This window comes from Podarcis filfolensis (assembly GCF_964270895.1).
Source record: "Podarcis filfolensis genome assembly, chromosome: 1".
Classification (NCBI taxonomy): Eukaryota; Metazoa; Chordata; class Lepidosauria; order Squamata; family Lacertidae; genus Podarcis; species Podarcis filfolensis.
Window position 1 is genome coordinate 134,375,742 of NC_139604.1, and position 17,386 is coordinate 134,393,127.

At 47.0% G+C, this 17,386-nt stretch overlaps 1 protein-coding gene across 2 annotated transcripts in view; it reads left to right on the top strand.

Annotated features, from left to right (window-relative positions):
- MDGA2 (MAM domain containing glycosylphosphatidylinositol anchor 2) overlaps positions 1–17,386 on the top strand; it is a 386,993-nt gene that overhangs the window by 335,424 nt on the left and 34,183 nt on the right. For both annotated transcript variants that reach the window (XM_083612013.1, XM_083612014.1), the window contains exon 10: positions 6,093–6,241. In XM_083612013.1, the coding sequence (XP_083468139.1) occupies positions 6,093–6,241 (149 nt within the window). The remainder of the gene's footprint in view (positions 1–6,092; positions 6,242–17,386) is intronic.

Genomic DNA, 17,386 nt, shown 5'->3' on the forward strand with positions numbered 1-17,386 from the left:
GCGACACAGAGAACAGGATATTGGACTTGATGGGCCACTGCTCTGATCCATCACACTCCTCTTGCGATCTTGTGCTCTTAGTGGTGATCCCAAAAGGAGCAAATTCTTGAGCAAAACTGTCCTCCCCACAGACAGCCATCTGTGATCATCTGTGATCCAGTTTGATGTGACTGGATACATAAAAACTCTTTTTGGAAATAAAACATTCTCCAGACCCATTAGGTATTATTCAAAACTTCACTTGCAGAACTTTCTTCAAAATGATACAGAAACATCAAATGATGCATCCACAGGACATATGCCAGTCTGAGGCATAAACTCAGCATCTTACAACAAATGAACTAATTCCAACAGTCCTAGAAGCAGAGGCCTGTCTCTCCCCACAATCTGCACTCCAGCCTGAGGCTGTTTTCCTGGAGAGCTGCCTTTCTTCCATGGAGTCTGAGAACAAAGACTCCAGCCACCCCCTTTCCAGGATGGCGGATTTGCAATTCAATACCTCTCATGTGATCTAAGGTTAAACACTCACGCGTTGGCTAGCAGAAAACAATCATTAATTATCCACTCAGTTAAAGCTCAGAGTCCTTTAGAGTTAAACCCTTTCACCCCTACCACTGGCATTCCCATTTCAGTGAATATTAAACAATTATGCTTAACAATTGCTTCATTGCAGAGGGAGGGGGGAAAGTTGAACTTTGGGACCCCCTCCCAACTCTGCAGCCCTTTCTATTTTCTTTACAAACTTTGTTGTTGTTGTTTAAAAAACAAACCATCCCCAATTACTGCCACCCAGTTCTACGATATGACACTGCGATCTCTTCCTCCGAGGATATGGATGAATGCAAAAATGCTCTTTCTTCCCTGAGCCATTTAAGAAAGGGAAGTGTAAACAGTTGTGTCTGCTTTCCCTGCCTCAAATTCTTTGCCAAATTGGTAATTATGAGAACGAGGCTTTGAGACTTGATGCGCCTGATCTTTCCGAGGGAGAGGAAATGCTTCCCCGCCATCTGCCGGAGCGCCGTTCCCCAGTTCATTTCCTCCACCGCACCCTGTCAGACTAATCGCTGTGTCTCCCTGTCTCTCTCTGTGTGTGTATTTATGGAAAGCGCAGAGAGCGCTAAACGAACACACAACATATCCATTAAGGCCTTTGGGATGTGGCCGGGGTTTCTGGAATCCCTGGAAGGCTATAGCTCCATGGCAGAACATCTGCTTTGAATGCAGATGGTCCTAGTGGCATTTCCTAGTAGGGCTAAGAGCATCTCCTGCCCCAACCCCCTGGAGGGATGCTGCAAGTCAGTGAAGGATATACTGAGCAAAATGGACCAGTGGTCTGGCTCATTATAAGGTACTTTCACACGTCCCCAAGAGGCTTACATTTCATGCTTCGTCATCATCATCATCATCATATTTGTATACAGTGGTACCTCGGGATAAGTACTTTATTTGTTCCGGAGGTCCGTTCTTAACCTGAAACTGTTCTTAACCTGAAGCACCACTTTAGCTAATGGGGCCCCCTGCTGCCGCCGCACCACCGCTGCATGATTTCTGTTCTCATCCTGAAGCAAAGTTCTTAACCCGAGGTACTATTTCTGGGTTAGTGGAGTCTGTAACCTGAAGAGTCTATATCCCAAGGTAGCACCGTACCATCTTTCTATCTTACAATACTCAAGGCGGCTTACAAGCTGAAGAAAGAAAAAATGTACATCTCATAACACAAAAATGTGATTGTCAGGGGCTCGGGAGCAGGAGCACAGGGGAGAGAGGAAATGGAGAGCGAAGGGGAAGAATCCGAGGGCAGCGTAGGGGAGTATGACAGTGGCCCGAGAGATTCCATGAGCTTCTCCAGCGAATCAGAAGATTCCCAGAAGGGGGCGCCGATGGTCAGGGCAAGGGGGGTCCCAGGGGGGACGCACCAGAAACAAGGAGCCAGAGGGGAACCCCAAAGCAGCAGTGGGGGATCGGGACCAGTTTCCCCACCAGAGCGTAGTGGGGGGGAAGAGTCACATGTGTCAGGGGCAGTGCCTCCTCCAGAGAGGGAGTCAGGGCTGACCACGCCTCCAACGGAGGGGAGGTCAGTTGCAGCTAGCCCCCCCGAAGGGGGAAGCAGTGACAGCAGCAGTGGAACGGTCAGGAGGAAAGTTGCTGGCTGGGCGCGCACGCCAAGTTCAAATGTACAGGCGCGAGGGACAGCAGGAGACCCGGATGGGGAACCAGCTCCTAAAGCCCGCCGGAGGGAGGGGGAAGGCTCAGGGGATTCAGCGTCAGAAGAGTCTAGAAAGGGCGAGACCCCAACGGACAGGCAGAACCAGAGGCGGAAGGAACTGAGGAAGAGGTGGAGTAAGGCTAGAATCTTAAATTGGTGTCAGGGGGGAGGAGACTCAGACGGAGCATCAGCGGTCTAACAGTTGAGACGTAGAGCTGCGCGCTGCGGCTCTGGAAGTGAAACTGAACTTCAATAAAGACTTTGTACCTAACAACGAAGCAGCGTTGGTCCTTTGTGAGCTGGGACCTTGGGCAGCTCTGACAGTGATAATAAAACATAACTTTAAAATAAGCAACCTACATCAAAAAAGTAACATTCAACAATCATTAGAATAGTATAAAATAACAATATTGACATATAAAAGTTAAACAGAAATCCACTCAACAGTTACAATAAATAATTTCTAAAGTATAATCAGTAAAACAACGGCAAGCCACAGTACATAAAATAATACAATACAAATTGAGAAGCAGAGACTGGAGGGTGGGGCAAGGAGGGTGGAAGGAGGCCTTGCCTGATGGAGTCTCTCACCTCACAGTTCTTCCTCCAGGACAAAAACGGGGAGCTGTGTCACAATGAGCCGGTTGAGACGCTTGGATTTGCCAAGCGTGCCTTCCTCTTAGCACATTTCTCCCTTGTGTCCTGAGTTCAAGTGTCTTCAAAACCCATGACACCTTTGGCAAAGGCTGTTCTCCAACTGGAGCGCTTGCAGGGCAGTGTTTCCCAATTGTTGGTATTAATACTACATTTTTTTTTAGATTTGCCTTGATAGAGTCTTTAAACCTCTTTTGTTGACCACCAGCATTACACTTTCCATTTTTAAGTTCAGAATAGAGTAGTTGCTTTGGAAGACGATCATCAGGCATCCGTACAATATGACCAGTCCAACAAAGCTGATGTTGGAGAATCATTGCTTCAACACTGGTGATCTTTGCTTCTTCCAGTACACTGCCATTAGTTTGCCTGTCTTCCCAAGTGATGTGTAAAAATTTTTGGAGACACTGTTGATGGAATCTCCCTTGCATCCTGAGTTTGAGTGTCTTCAAAGCCCATGACACCTTTGGTCAAGGCTGTTCTCCAACTGGAGTGCTCACAGGCCAGTGTTTCCCAATTGTTGGTGTTAATACTACAGAATAGAACAGAATAGAGTAGTTGTTTTGAAAGGCGATCATCAGGCATCCACAGAACATGACCAGTCCGACGAAGTTGATGTTGAAGAATCGTTGCAGCAATGATTCATTGGAAGTCCACAATTTCCAGCTCTCCCTCCCTCCCCCCTCCCACACACACACTTGCATTGCTTTGAGTTCAGCACCGCAATCTCTGTTCCGTATTGATCCTCCTGCTCACGGGGCAGGAGAAACCTCTTTGAACTCGAGAGATCCCGCGCTTTCCTCCCCTGTTCTTAGGAAGCGCCGAGCTTGCAGTCGATAACAAATGCTGTGGAGATGGAAGGCGCTTTGCGAGAGGAATTTTAACTGAAATTCTCCTGGCTGGGCTGACAGGCGCCCCAGACATCTCCTTTCAAGGCAGAGGCCAGCTCTGTCGGGGATCACAACCTAAAAGGGACCACAATTTCCATTTCCTGTGGGAGAAAATATACTACACTCCACTAATGTTGATACATTTCACAATGCAGGGCCATGTTGCTCTTTGCTCAAATGTGTATAAAGGACTCGTTCAGACGTTTATTGTTCAGTGATTAATTCAAAGGCCACTTCTATCCCTCTCTTTGCTCAGAAGGGCTCCTGGAGCAGCTTACGTGTCAAGGAATGCAACACAGTCCTTGCCCTCTGTCTAAAATGACACGGCACAAAAGGAAACAGGGATGGGGAGGGAAGAGGAAAACAAGCGAGCTGAGGCACCAAGCATTAAGATCAGCAAATAAAACCAACTCCATTTTAGAATCAGAATTGTAGAGTTGGAAGGGACCCTGAGGGTCATCTGGTCCAATCCCCTCCAATGCAACCTTTCTTTATTAAGTCTTTTGTGTTCTTATTTTGCATTGTTATGCTGTGATTCGCCCTGTGGTCTTTGGATGAAGGGCAATATAAAAACTGAATAGATATATAAAATGTGGCATGTACTCCGTAATGAAATGCAAGAGTCCCCATCTATGCTGGCATTCTGCCGGCTCTGGAAGATGCATCTGGTACGCAGGCTGAGACCCTCCCTGCCCGAGCACTGTCTGGCCAGTGTAGTGCATGCTCTGGTTATCTCCCGCTTGGACTACTGCAATGTGCTCTGTGTGGGGCTGCCTTTGAAGGTGACTTGGGAACTGCAACTAATCCAGAATGCGGCAGCCAGACTGGTGACTGGGAGTGGCCACCGAGGCCACATAACACCATTCCTGAGAGATCTGCATTGGCTCCCAGTACATTTCCAAGCACAACTCAAAGTGTTGGTGCTGACCTTTAAAGCCCTAAATGGCCTCAAAGGCCCAGTAGACCTGAAGGAGCGTCTCCACCCCCATCGTTCTGCCCAGACACTGAGGTCCAGCTCCGAGGGCCTTCTGGCAGTTCCCTCACTGCGAGAAGTGAGGTTACAGGGAACCAGGCAGTGGGCCTTCTCAGTGGTGGCGCCCGCCCTGTGGAACGCCCTCCCACCAGATGTCAAGGCAGTAAACATCTATTTTATTTTTAAAAGACAACTGAAGGCGGCCCTCTTTTTAATGTTTGATGCTGCATTGTTTTTAATATTCAGTTGGAAGCTGCCCAGAGTGGCTGGGGAAACTCATCCAGAATGGCGGGGTATAAATAAATTATTATTATTATTATTATTATTATTATTATTATTATTATTATTATTATCTGTTTACACCAGCACAACTTCCATCATTCAACCTGAGCCTCCTGTTTTTAATTGCTGTGGTGTGTTTTTTAATGGGGTTGCTTTACTGTGTATTTCATTTATGAATGTTTATAGTTTGAACTTCATCTGTTAGAAAAACTCATGGCACTGGCTACCGATTAGTTTCTGGGTCCGATTCAAAGCGCTGGTTTTGACCTATAAAGCCTTAATTGGCTCAGGACTGCAATACCTCAAGGACAGCCTCTTCCCATATGAACCTACCCAGACCCTGAGATCGTCTTCTGAGGCCCTCCTTCATGTGCCTCCTCCTCAAGCGGTGCGGAGGGTGGCAATATGAGAACAGGGCCTTCTCTGCAGTGGCTCCCCGTCTGTGGAATGCTCTCCCCAGGGAAGTTCACCTGGCACCTTCATTATACACCTTTAGGCGCCAAGGAAAAATGTTCCTTTTAAACCAGGCCTTTGGTTGATTTGATTGACATCCAACACCCTTTTAGAATGTGGTTCTTTGGGAGGGGACGGGTATTATTGGGTTATTGCTTTTATTTTATATACTGTGATCTTTTTGTGTGAACCACCCTGAGACCTCCGGGTATAGGGCGATATATAAATTCAATAAATAATAAAATAATAATAATAATAAAAGGCTATTGCTTAAGATGCATGATCTAGAGAGGGGTCAGCAAACCTTTTCAGCAGGGGGCCGGTCCACTGTCCCTCAGACAATGTGTGGGGCCAGACTATTATTTTTTTTGTGGGGGGGGAATGAATTCCTATGCCCTACGAATAACCCAGAGATGCATTTTAAATAAAAGCACACATTCTACTCATGTAAAAACACGCTGATTCCCGGACCATCCACGGCCTGGATTTAGAAGGCGATTGGGCCGGATCCGGCCCCTGGGCCTTAGGTTGCCTACCCATGATCTAGAAACATGATGTGCCCACACTGTTTGTTTTTTTTGCTGCTTTGGCATCGCCTCCTCTCGCCTGACCCTCGTTCCTCTCTTCCCCGCAGGCAAAGCCTATGCACCGGAGTTCTACTACGACACGTACAACCCGCTGTGGCAGAATCGGGCCCGCGTCTACGCCTACAGCCTCGAGTGGACTCAGATGAACCCAGACGCTGTGGACCGCATCCTCACGTACCACCTGGGCATCCGGCAGGTGAGAGTCTCAGGTGCTTCTTCCGAAGCAGGGCCAGGTCCCTTTTGCCCAACTCCAATCTCATCTCCTGTTTCAACTTGCTTTTTGTCTCTGTCAATTAGAAGTTTTTTTGGGGGGGGGCGACGTGTGATGTACAAAAGAGGGTTTTCGATGTGCAAAATGAATTTGCAGCTCTCTGGGATGCAGAGCTGAACAGGAAGATGAAAGACGTGGTCCCGGTTGAGGCTGGAGGGCTGCAGGAATCTCAGCAAAAAAAAAAAGGAGAGATGTTTTGCAGCAGAGACGGACACCTGCGGTGTCATCACAATCTGCTGCATGAGCTTCAAGTTGTGTTTTTTTTCCTGGTTGTTGAGGGTGTCGAGGGAAAGGCAAGAGGGGCACAGAACTCTGTCTATGGAGCCCAACATATTTCAAAGGTAACTCTTTTGTCTACAAAGATGGAGAGTTGGTTGTGCCTGAATCTTGTGGTGCAGTTTTCTGACCCAACGCCGTGCATACATTTATTAGAGGAAAGCGTCCATACAAATATCCGTTTCAGTGAAAATAACATACCCAAACCTATCATTTTAGGGATAAAATTGTTCTCAGAACGGGGTAGATTTGGGGAAACCACAGAAACAAAACGATATAGAAGGAGAAATCAGTGCTAAAATGCTAATGCATTTTCACAAGGACTTTAAAAAATAATCTGAAAGTGATGTAGAAAGCGGAATGGTCTTTAGGAATTTAATCACCCCACTTTGGCGAAAGTTGGCATCCCTCCCTCCTCGTCGCATCACTTGGGCAAAGGTCAAAGGTTGCATGAGGTCCCTCGCAGGTGTGTGACATAGGATGGCTGTTGAGTTGCTCATTTATAATCCCACTATGGAATAGCACATGCATAAGAAGGCTGGCTTCTTCTGCAAAGGAACTGGGTGCATTACTTCCAGATTATTTTCCTGAATTGGACTGCCAACTCACTGCTGGTCACTGGTGTGTAAGGCCACTCCCAGGACGCCTTGCAAAGCTTGAGTGGTGATTGAGAGCAGGTAAGAAAAAGTCCTTCTTTGCACAGCACAGAGCTAGACTGTGGAACTCTCTCCCACAGGAGGCAGCGATGGCCAAAAGCCTCAGTGGCTTTAGAAGAGGATCCAGCATATTAATGGGAGGGAGGGTTATCTCGAGGGCTACCAGCCACAAAGGGCTTCTGCTCTGCCTCCACAGTCAGAGGCAGCAATGGAAACCACGGATGAGAGTGTTGGAAAACAAGCCTTCTTCGGGAGAAGCTGGCAACTCTCCCAGGCTCCCAGCTTGGTCTCCGGTGACCTCCCTGGCTGCAATCCCCGCAGGATCCAGGCTAGGTCTCGATAGGCGATACTTCCCAGCGTGGAAAGTACACACCCACTCCCTCCTGCTTCCCTAGCAGGGAAAGGAGATAGACAGAAATCTATTTACATTGCTTTGTTTCTGACTCTTCAGCACTACAGAAAACATGTCCGTTCACTTCAGACTCCTTCCAGCAAGTGGCAAAGACTTCCTGTACATACGCAAGAGGAAGGTCTCAAATTACACTCTGAGCAAATTCTGGTGCATTGCCCAGTGAACTGACTGTCACACTGTTTTCCACAGACAGTCCCATCATGTGATGTTTTCAAGTTTGCAGCTGCGTTGCTTTCATATCGTAACAGAGAGAAGCTCTGGTCCTTATGTTCTGCTTGCAGGGATCTTACGGGGTCCTTGCTGTGGGATCACATTCTTCCAGTGCTTTACCAACAGCACTGGCTCCCGGTGGAGTACAGGGTCAGGTTTTGACCTTTAAAGCCCTATGTGGCCTAGGACCCTCGTACCTACGGGACTGCCTCTCCTGGGATGCCCCGTGAAGGACCTTAAGGTCCACAAATAACAACACTTTGGAGGTCCCAAGCCTCAAGGAGGTTAGATTGGTCTCAACCTCCCTGGGGGAGAGCATCTCAGAACCTCCCTGGGGAGAGCATCTCAGAAATGGGGAGCCACGGCAGAAAAGGCCCCGTTCTCATGTTGCCACCCTCCTGACCTCTCCTGGAGGAGGCACACAATGAATAAATAAATATAAATAATTTTTTATTTATACTCCGCCCTTCCCGATTCAGAAAACCAGACTCAGGGTAGCTAACAACAAATTAAAAACACTTAATTGATGCAACAAAAAACAGCATAAAATACAATATAAAACGTGAATAACAATAAATTCAGAATTCAAAAATCAATTTAGGGGGGAAATCCATCCAATAAACAATAGATGATCACCAGGGCTAGCTGGCTAAATTAGTCCTATTTGGGCCAGCAAGGAGACCAGAGAAGAATTAGCTGTGGGATCCCAGAGCGGGTAATCTTCATAAAAAGGGGAAGGGGAGGGAAGGAAGGGGAATAAAAGATCAGGCTAAGTTCAAACTGAAAGCCAGGCGGTATAGCTCTGTCTTACAGGCCCTGCGGAAGGAAGTTAAATCCTGCAGGGCCCTGGTCTCATAGAATAGAATCATAGAATCCTAGAGTTGGAAGAGACCACAAGGGCCATCGAGTCCAACCCCCTGCCAAGCAGGAAACACCATCAGAGCACTCCTGACATATGGTTGTCAAGCCTCTGCTTAAAGACCTCCAAAGAAGGAGACTCCACCACACTCCTTGGCAGCAAATTCCACTGTCAAACAGCTCTTACTGTCAGGAAGTTCTTCCTAATGTTTAGGTGGAATCTTCTTTCTTGTGGTTTGGATCCATTGCTCCGTGTCCGCTTCTCTGGAGCAGCAGAAAACAACCTTTCTCCCTCCTCTATGTGACATCCTTTTATATATTTGAACATGGCTATCATATCACCCCTTAACCTCCTCTTCTCCAGGCTAAACATGCCCAGCTCCCTTAGCCGTTCCTCATAAGGCATCGTTTCCAGGCCTTTGACCATTTTGGTTGCCCTCCTCTGGACACGTTCCAGTTGGTCAGTGTCCTTCTTGAACTGTGGTGCCCAGAACTGGACACAGTACTCCAGGTGAGGTCTGACCAGAGCAGAATACAGTGGCACTATTACTTCCCTTGATCTAGATGCTATACTCCTATTGATGCAGCCCAGAATTGCATTGGCTTTTTTAGCTGCCGCGTCACACTGTTGGCTCATGTCAAGTTTGTGGTCAACCAAGACTCCTAGATCCTTTTCACATGTACTGCTCTCAAGCCAGGTGTCACCCATCTTGTATTTGTGCCTCTCATTTTTTTTGCCCAAGTGCAATACTTTACATTTCTCCCTGTTAAAATTCATCTTGTTTGTTTTGGCCCAGTTCTCTAATCTGTCAAGGTCGTTTTGAAGTGTGATCCTGTCCTCTGGGGTGTTAGCCACCCCTCCCAGTTTGGTGTCATCTGCAAATTTGATCAGGATGCCCTTGAGTCCATCATCCAAGTCATTGATAAAGATGTTGAATAAGACCGGGCCCAAGACAGAACCCTGTGGCACCCCACTAGTCACTCTTCTCCAGGATGAAGAGGAACCATTGATGAGCACCCTTTGGGTTCGGTCAGTCAGCCAGTTACAAATCCACTGAGTGGTAGCATAGTCAAGACCGCATTTTACCAGCTTCTTTACAAGAATATCATGGGGCACCTTGTCAAATGCCTTGCTGAAATCAAGGTAGGCTACATCCACTGCGTTCCCTTCATCTACCAGACTTGTAATTCTGTCAAAAAACGAGATCAGGTTAGTCTGACATGACTTATTTTTCAGAAATCCATGCTGACTATTGGTGATCACAGCATTCCTTTCTAGGTGCAGAGGAATTCCACCAGGTCGGAGCCGTCACTGAGAAGGGTCTCAGATGATGAATGTAGGGTCCTGGTCGGTTCATATGGGGAGAGGCAGTCCTTGAGGTATCGCTGTTGTTGTAAACAAAAATTGCCCTGTTCCCTTATGGGGTATCCAAGAGCCCATATAGAGTCCTTACACAGGTTCCCTATTGGTAGGAGAGAATAACAGAGGCCAACCAGAGAATATTGAGAAGCAAAGCAGCTAGTAAGCCTGATCTTTGTTGATCTGTTGCAACAGGGTGCTCCCCTCACATGCAGGAGGGAGGAGGAACCCAGAAAAATAGTGTGCAAGGCCTTATAAAGTCTTTTGAAATTGCCACCCTGTAGATCAAGACCACCCCCAGAAACATCATACATACATCACAGAAGGGGTGTAAGCTAAGACCACCCCTCAGATACATCATACCTACATCACAGAAAAGGCGGTCTAAAACAGAAATTTGAATGTTGTTTTTCTCCTGTCGTTGTTTATCTCTTGCCTGGCAGGTTACTTGATTGGATTGCCTGGGGAGCCTGGCCAGTCTTTTTGTAATGATAAAAACTTAGTTCCTGGGCCAGGTCACAGGCTCACACCCTATTCATATCTTAAATGTGTCCTTAAGACAGGATTTGTGAGGAAAGAGACAATGAATTGGGAGGTTTCCCACTTTGACCTTGCAGAGAAAACATTTGCTCAGTTTAGGAATCGAAGTGGTTCCAGGTTGGTCTTCCTGTGCTGATCTATGTACGTGCTTGGTTGGTACACTTATGAACATTACCATATATCTAAGACCTCAAAATTCCTATCACAATATCAGATGCTCCCCCCAACCGCTGCTTAAAAACCTCCAGAGATGGAGAGTCCCCCACCTTCTGAGGGAGTCCATTACACTGCTCAGTTCTTGGTCCCAGACATCAGGAGGGCACGAGATCAGCAAAGACCAACCTAGACTTTACAGGATAAACCAATGGCGAAGTGAGAAGACTATGGGCAGCCTTTGGCCTCAGTCAAGGACAACGTCCTGATGAGCAGAGGACCAGGACCAATTCTTTGGACATCATTGGCTAGTTCCCGACTTTCCCTGTGGATGAGATGATGCAAAGCGAAGGCTGGCTTTTGTATCTGCCTGCCAGCGTTGGTCTGGAACAATAATTGCGTCCTCCTTTATCTGAGGAGTTACATGAGCACTTTGATATTCCTTACGTCCTCACAAGTGACACCTGTGAGGCGGGTTTGTCTTCAGAAAGGCAAGATGGCGGGACGTGTTCGGCGCTCCCCAGATCGGCTGCTGGAGACGCAGGGCCCCCAGGCAAAGCTTACACGGCATTATCAAAGAGCACTCGTGGAGATAAGCAGCTTTTGAAAGGGCTGACATGTCTGCGACGGGGAGTTGGCTCACCTCGGCTCTCGCGGTAAGAGCACGTTTCAGGCAGAGCAACGGGATCTGAGCTGATTGCCGTACGGTAGGGAAGCTCAAAGCGTTCTGGAACAGCTCTGATCGGGCCTCGCGCTATTTGCTTTCTTGCTAGGTGGGGCTGTGCCAAGAGGGGAAGCAAGTTGGAGGCGGTTCTGCCAACTTGCACTTGTTGTTGTTTAGTCGTTTAGTCGTGTCCGCCTCTTCGTGACCCCCTGGACCAGAGCACGCCAGGACCTCCTGTCTTCCACTGCCTCCCACAGTTTGGTCAAACTCATGCTGGTAGCTTCAAAAACACTGTCCAACCATCTTGTCCTCTGTCATCCCCTTCTCCTTGGGCCCTCCATCTTTCCCAACTTCAGGGTCTTTTCCAGGGAGTCTTCTCTTCTCAGGAGGTGGCCAAAGCACTGGAGCCTCAGCTTCATGATCTGTCCTTCCAGTGAGCACTCAGGGTTGATTTCCTTCAGAATGGAGAGATTTGATCTTCTTGCAGTCCATGGGACTCTCAAGAGTCTCCTCCAGCACCATAATTCAAAAGCATCAATTCTTCGGTGATTAGCCTTCTTTATGGTCCAGCTCTCACTTCCATACATCACTACTGGGAAAACCATAGCTTTTACTATACGGACCTTTGTTGGCAAGGTGATGTCTCTGCTTTTTAAGATGCTGTCTAGGTTTGTCATTGCTCAGCTCGCACTTAAGAGCATTCAAAGAATGCTGGTGGATCAGGCTTGTCGTCCGGCATCCTGTTTACACAGGGGCCAAATAACCAGATAGACTGCATCAGGACCTGGAGGCTCCATAATAAAATAAGAGGAGCCTGCTGCCTGTGGCCCTTCTAGTCCAGCATCCTGTTCTCACAGTGGCCAAGCAGATGCCTGTGAGAAACCAGCAAGCAGGATTAGAACACAAAAGCAGCTCTCCCCTCCTGCAGTTTCCAGCAGTTGGTCTTCAGAAGTATTGCTACCTCTGACCGTGAAGTCAGAGCAGCGCCGTCCTGGATAGTAGCCATCAATAGCCCTCTCCTCCTCCATGAATTGGTCCAGTCCTCTTGTACAGCCATCCAAATCGGTGGTCATCTCTGCCTTCTGTGGGAGGGAGTTCCACAGTCTACCTCTGCACCGTGTGAAGAAGTGAATGGTCACAAATGGCCCCTACCAGAAGAGGCTCAAATCAGTGTGGTGTAGTGGTTAAGAGAGGTGGACTCGTAATCTGGTGAACCGGGTTCGCTTCCCCACTCCTCCACATGCAGCTGCTGGGTGACCCTGGGCTAGTCACACTTCTTTGAAGTCTCTCAGCCTCACTCACCTCACAGAGTGTTTGTTGTGGGGGAGGAAGGGAAAGGAAAATGTTAGCCGCTTTGAGACTCCTTCGGGTAGTGATAAAGAGGGATATCAAATCCAAACTCTTCTTCTTCTCCTTCATCTATGGACCGTCCCCTAAAGTTATGGTGACTGGGCCAGGAAGAGGGTGCAAAAAACATCCATTTTCATTCATTTGCGTTCATTTGGTTAATTGGTTCATTCATTCATCAAATGCAAATCCATAAATGTGCACACTGCAAAACCTCAGTGATGGTGCCACTCCCTGGTTTAGGAAGTTGTGACTGTTTAGCCTGGAGAAGAGAGGACTGTGGGGTGAGATGATTGCTGTCTTCAAAGATCCAAAAGGCTGTCACATGGAAGATGGAGCAAGCTTTTCTTCTATTGCTCTGGAAGGGAGGAGATTCTGTGGGATGTGAAACACAAGAGCAGTCAAGTACAGTACAACATTCCTAGAGTGAACATGTTTACACATGGGGAGGAATGTTTGTCCAGCCAGCAGGTAAACTTCCTGTTTCCTTCTGGGCTGGGACAGACTTCCTCTGCATGTGACAAGAGGTGGGCGTGGCCTCACCTGTGCAGGTAACGACAGAAGCACAGGACAGGGCAGCCATCTCTCTCTCTCTGACTACATGCATCGAAGAAGCAACATCTGCTTAGCCAAAGATGCTCTCTTGGCAGCCAAGAGAGGACAAAGGGACTGTCTCCTTATGGGATAGTTTCCAGGTGTCTGTTACTTTTCCAAGCTAAGTCTGCCTTCTGGGATCTGATTGTGAACAGAATGTGAGTAAACTCTTTTTATACTGTGCTGTGTCTTATCTTTTATGAGGGAATAAGGGGAAAATACCAGAACAGTTATTATAGAGGCTTTAGTGAGCCTGAGCAAATGCATCCGCTGTGAGTTTAAAAAGGGGAATGTTACTTTGCTAAATTGTGAACTTGTTAACACAAGTTGGAAAGGCTATAATCAAACAATATATCCTCTCCTGCATCCCTGAACATTCCTACAGATTCCAGCTAAATATTAGGCAAGAACCGTTCAACAGTAGAGCAGTCTGCCTCTAAAAACGGTGGGCTCGCCACTGGAGGTTTCTGAGCAGAGCTTGGCTGGCAACCTGCCATGGATGCTTTCGTTGAGATTCCTGTCTTGCAGAGGGTTGGACTAGAGAACCTTTGGGGATCCCTTCCAACTCTACAGTTCTATCAGTGTATTGTTCTCACCCACCTTGGAACCTTATGGTGAAGGGTGAGTAGGACATCTTTCAAATAAACAGCCGCAATCTTTTAAATGTCCTGGAGTGCCCATCAGGGAGCCTTCGCTTGGAGCTGCTCTTGACTGTGTTATGTGACTCAACTGCAAATGGGGATTTTCACGTGTGTGTTTGTTTGAGGAAGAGAGAAAGAGACTCCGCTCTCTTCCTTCATTATGCCGTGATATCTCCTGGAGCCAGGGTGATAATTAGACGCCTTCTTCCCTGTTAACACCTGCTGCGAATTTGCTTAAGAGTTAGTCTGCCCAGCGATAACGTTCAAGAAATCTCTCAATGCAAACACATTTGCAGAAGTGAATATCCCTCTTTGACTCAGTTGTAGAACCTGATAAGGAGTGGGAATGAGTGTTAAATAATACAGTTTGATCTTTAGGCACACCAGTCTTCCTGGGATGGCTTGAAGGCAGATCAAACTCTCACCCACATGTTAAAAAGAAAAAAGAAAAATCAGCTCAAGGGACTTTCCTCATCTGCAACCGTAACACTTAAAAAAATCATCCATGGTCCTGTGACCCCTTTTGCCCGTGGGAAAGGCAGTTGTGCTATGTGCCACATACTTAGGGCTACAGTCTTACTCATCTTTACCTGGGATTGCCGATAAAGGAAAGCTTACGTTCTCACTGAAAGCCGTGAGAATTCCTTCTGAGAAGGCGTGGTGAGGATTGTGCTGTCGATTTCAGGTGTGGTAAGAATCTTATACAATTCTTGCTATCCAGATTTGTCCCAGCAGGTTGAGGCTCCACATTAACTGTCGTGGATTGTGGCTCACCATCTGCCATGTTTCCATTGTTGGAAAGCAGAGCAGGGAACATCAGTTCATCCCTAGTGAAATCCTTGTGTGGTTGAGTGTGCATCTCTGTGTGGCTTAAAGGCACAGTCACTGTCAGGAGCTCGTCCTACACTCAAGTAGGACCCTGGCAGAGATGCATGCCCAACTGGCATGTTCTCTCCCTCCTGGTCGATAGTTCGGGAGCTTCAAAAGCTTTCTTCAGCCCGAACATCACAGCGACCGATGCCAACCGACACCGGCACACTTAGGGATCTGCAGAGTTTGCGCATCATGTGTAACAGACCTCAGCAACTCAGCATTTTGGCTAATCTACTTTATTTACATATGAACACACACTGAGCACTGCAACATGGCTCCCTCTCTCTCTAGCATCAGACAGCAAAGAGAAAAAGAGCAAAGGACAACAGTCCCACTTCATGGAACACAATAACACAAACATCCTGTCTCTGTCACTTCCCACTCTGTGGAGTCAAAACATACACCGTCATGTGATAGACAACAATCCCATGATTGCAATCATGGAGCAGGAATTCTAACAGTCACATCCTTTACACAGCTGCATGGATCTTTTCAGACACCAACTTTGGTCCAACTTGCAACTGGATCTGTACCAAGAACATCCTTCACCATTTCTGTTTCTCCTCTGTTGTTCAAAAGTGTGTTCCTTACCCTCTGCTTTTGCAAATCCAGTTTTCTGCTGTGACATACACAAGCTGGTTAGGGATAGAGGTTGGAGCTGAAGGTGTCCAGGGGAGGTTGACGAAGAAGGTGATGGGTTTGGAAATCAAGCCTGATGAGAAATGGCTGCAGGAATTCTGTGTGTTTAGCCTGGAGAAGAGAAGAAGACTGACAGTGGAGATGATGGCCACCTTCCAATATCTGAAGGGCTACCAAGCGGAAGATGGAACAAGCTTGTTTTCTGCTGCTCCAGAGGGCAGGACCCGAACCAATGGATTCAAATGTCAGGAAAGGATATTCTAACTAAAGATCAGGAAGAACTTTCTGACAGGAAGAGCTGTTCAACAGAGCTTGGATGACCACCTGCCATGGGTGCTTTAGCTATGATCCCTGCATTGCAGGGGGTTGGACTAGATGACCCCCGGGTTCCTTCCAACTCTACAATTCTACGATTCCATGAATCCATTTTCTGTCTTTTGGAAACCTTTTCTGCACTGTCAAAAAGTCCATCACTTTCAATTTTGTATGGTGGTGTCCTAAAGTCAGGGAGGGGAAGCAGCCCTGTGGCCAAACCTTGACATCATCAGGACCAGGCTCTGACCTGCTGAGCTATCCAGCTATCCAGGGATTGGAATATTTGGATGACTTTCAGTGGCAGACAAATTGTATATATTTAGGTGACTCTCACCTTTATGGAGCGGGCTAGGGTTTGTTTTTATTTATTTTCCATTCATTTCATAAAATCCATATGCCACTTGATTGTAGGAAAAAACTCAAAGATTATAAAAAAAATTCAAATTATCACTAGAACGTTTACAACCATCATTTAAAACATACACACAGTTAAAGCCACAATAGAGTAGACAAAAACTTGGTAAAACTCAAACTTCCTAAACATCTGGGTAGGCTGGTCTAAAAAAGAATGTGCTTCCGCAGGTGCTGAGAAGAATACAGTGGAATATCAATAAGCAGGGAGTTCTAACGTGTCCACCACGCTTTTCTGTCTGATGTTTAAGCCCTGCTAAAGATAATAATAATAATAATAATAATAATAATAATAATAATAATAATAATAATAATTTTTTATTTATACCCCACCCTCCCCAGCCAAGGCCTGGCTCAGGGCGGCTAACGAGCAATAATAAAAACAAGTTGAATGAATGCAACTTAAAAACAAGATTAAAATACAACAATTAAAATATTGAAACATTAAAATATTAAAATGCAGCAGCATCACAGGAGGAGAAGGAAAAGAAAAAAGAGAGGGAGGGAATCAAACTGGCTCCAAGCCAAAGGCCAGGTGGAACAACTCTGTCTTACAGGCCCTGTGGAAAGAAATCAGATCCTGCAGGGCCCTGGTCTCATGAGACAGAGCGTTCGACCAGGCTGGGGCCAGTGTTGAAAGGGCCCTGGCTCTGGTTGAGGCTAATCTGACTTCCTTAGGGCCTGGGACCACTAGGGTGTTGCTGTTTAAGGTCCTCCATGGGGCATACTGGGAGAGGCAGTCCCGTAGGTATGAGGGTCCTAGGCCGTGATGAGGAATGATGAGGAATCTGTCAATTTAGGTCACACTGGAACCAAGCTATTTGAGGAACTGCTTGAAGAACCCATATAGAATCTTAGAATCCTAGAACTGTAGAGCTGGATGAGGCCCTGAGGTTCATCTAGACCAATCCCCTTCAATGCTGGAAGATGCTCAGCCCCTGAAATCAGACTTACTTTCCGCTCCACCTTCTGACTGGCAGTTGCCAGAGTCAGGCTTTTCTTGGTGTTGGCTCCACATCTGTGGAATGTCCTTAACAGTAGCTGCCTTTAAGCAGTCCTCCCAAACTTTTTTGTTTTGCTTGCTGTTTGGTTGATTTTGTCATACATGCTGGCAGTGAGTT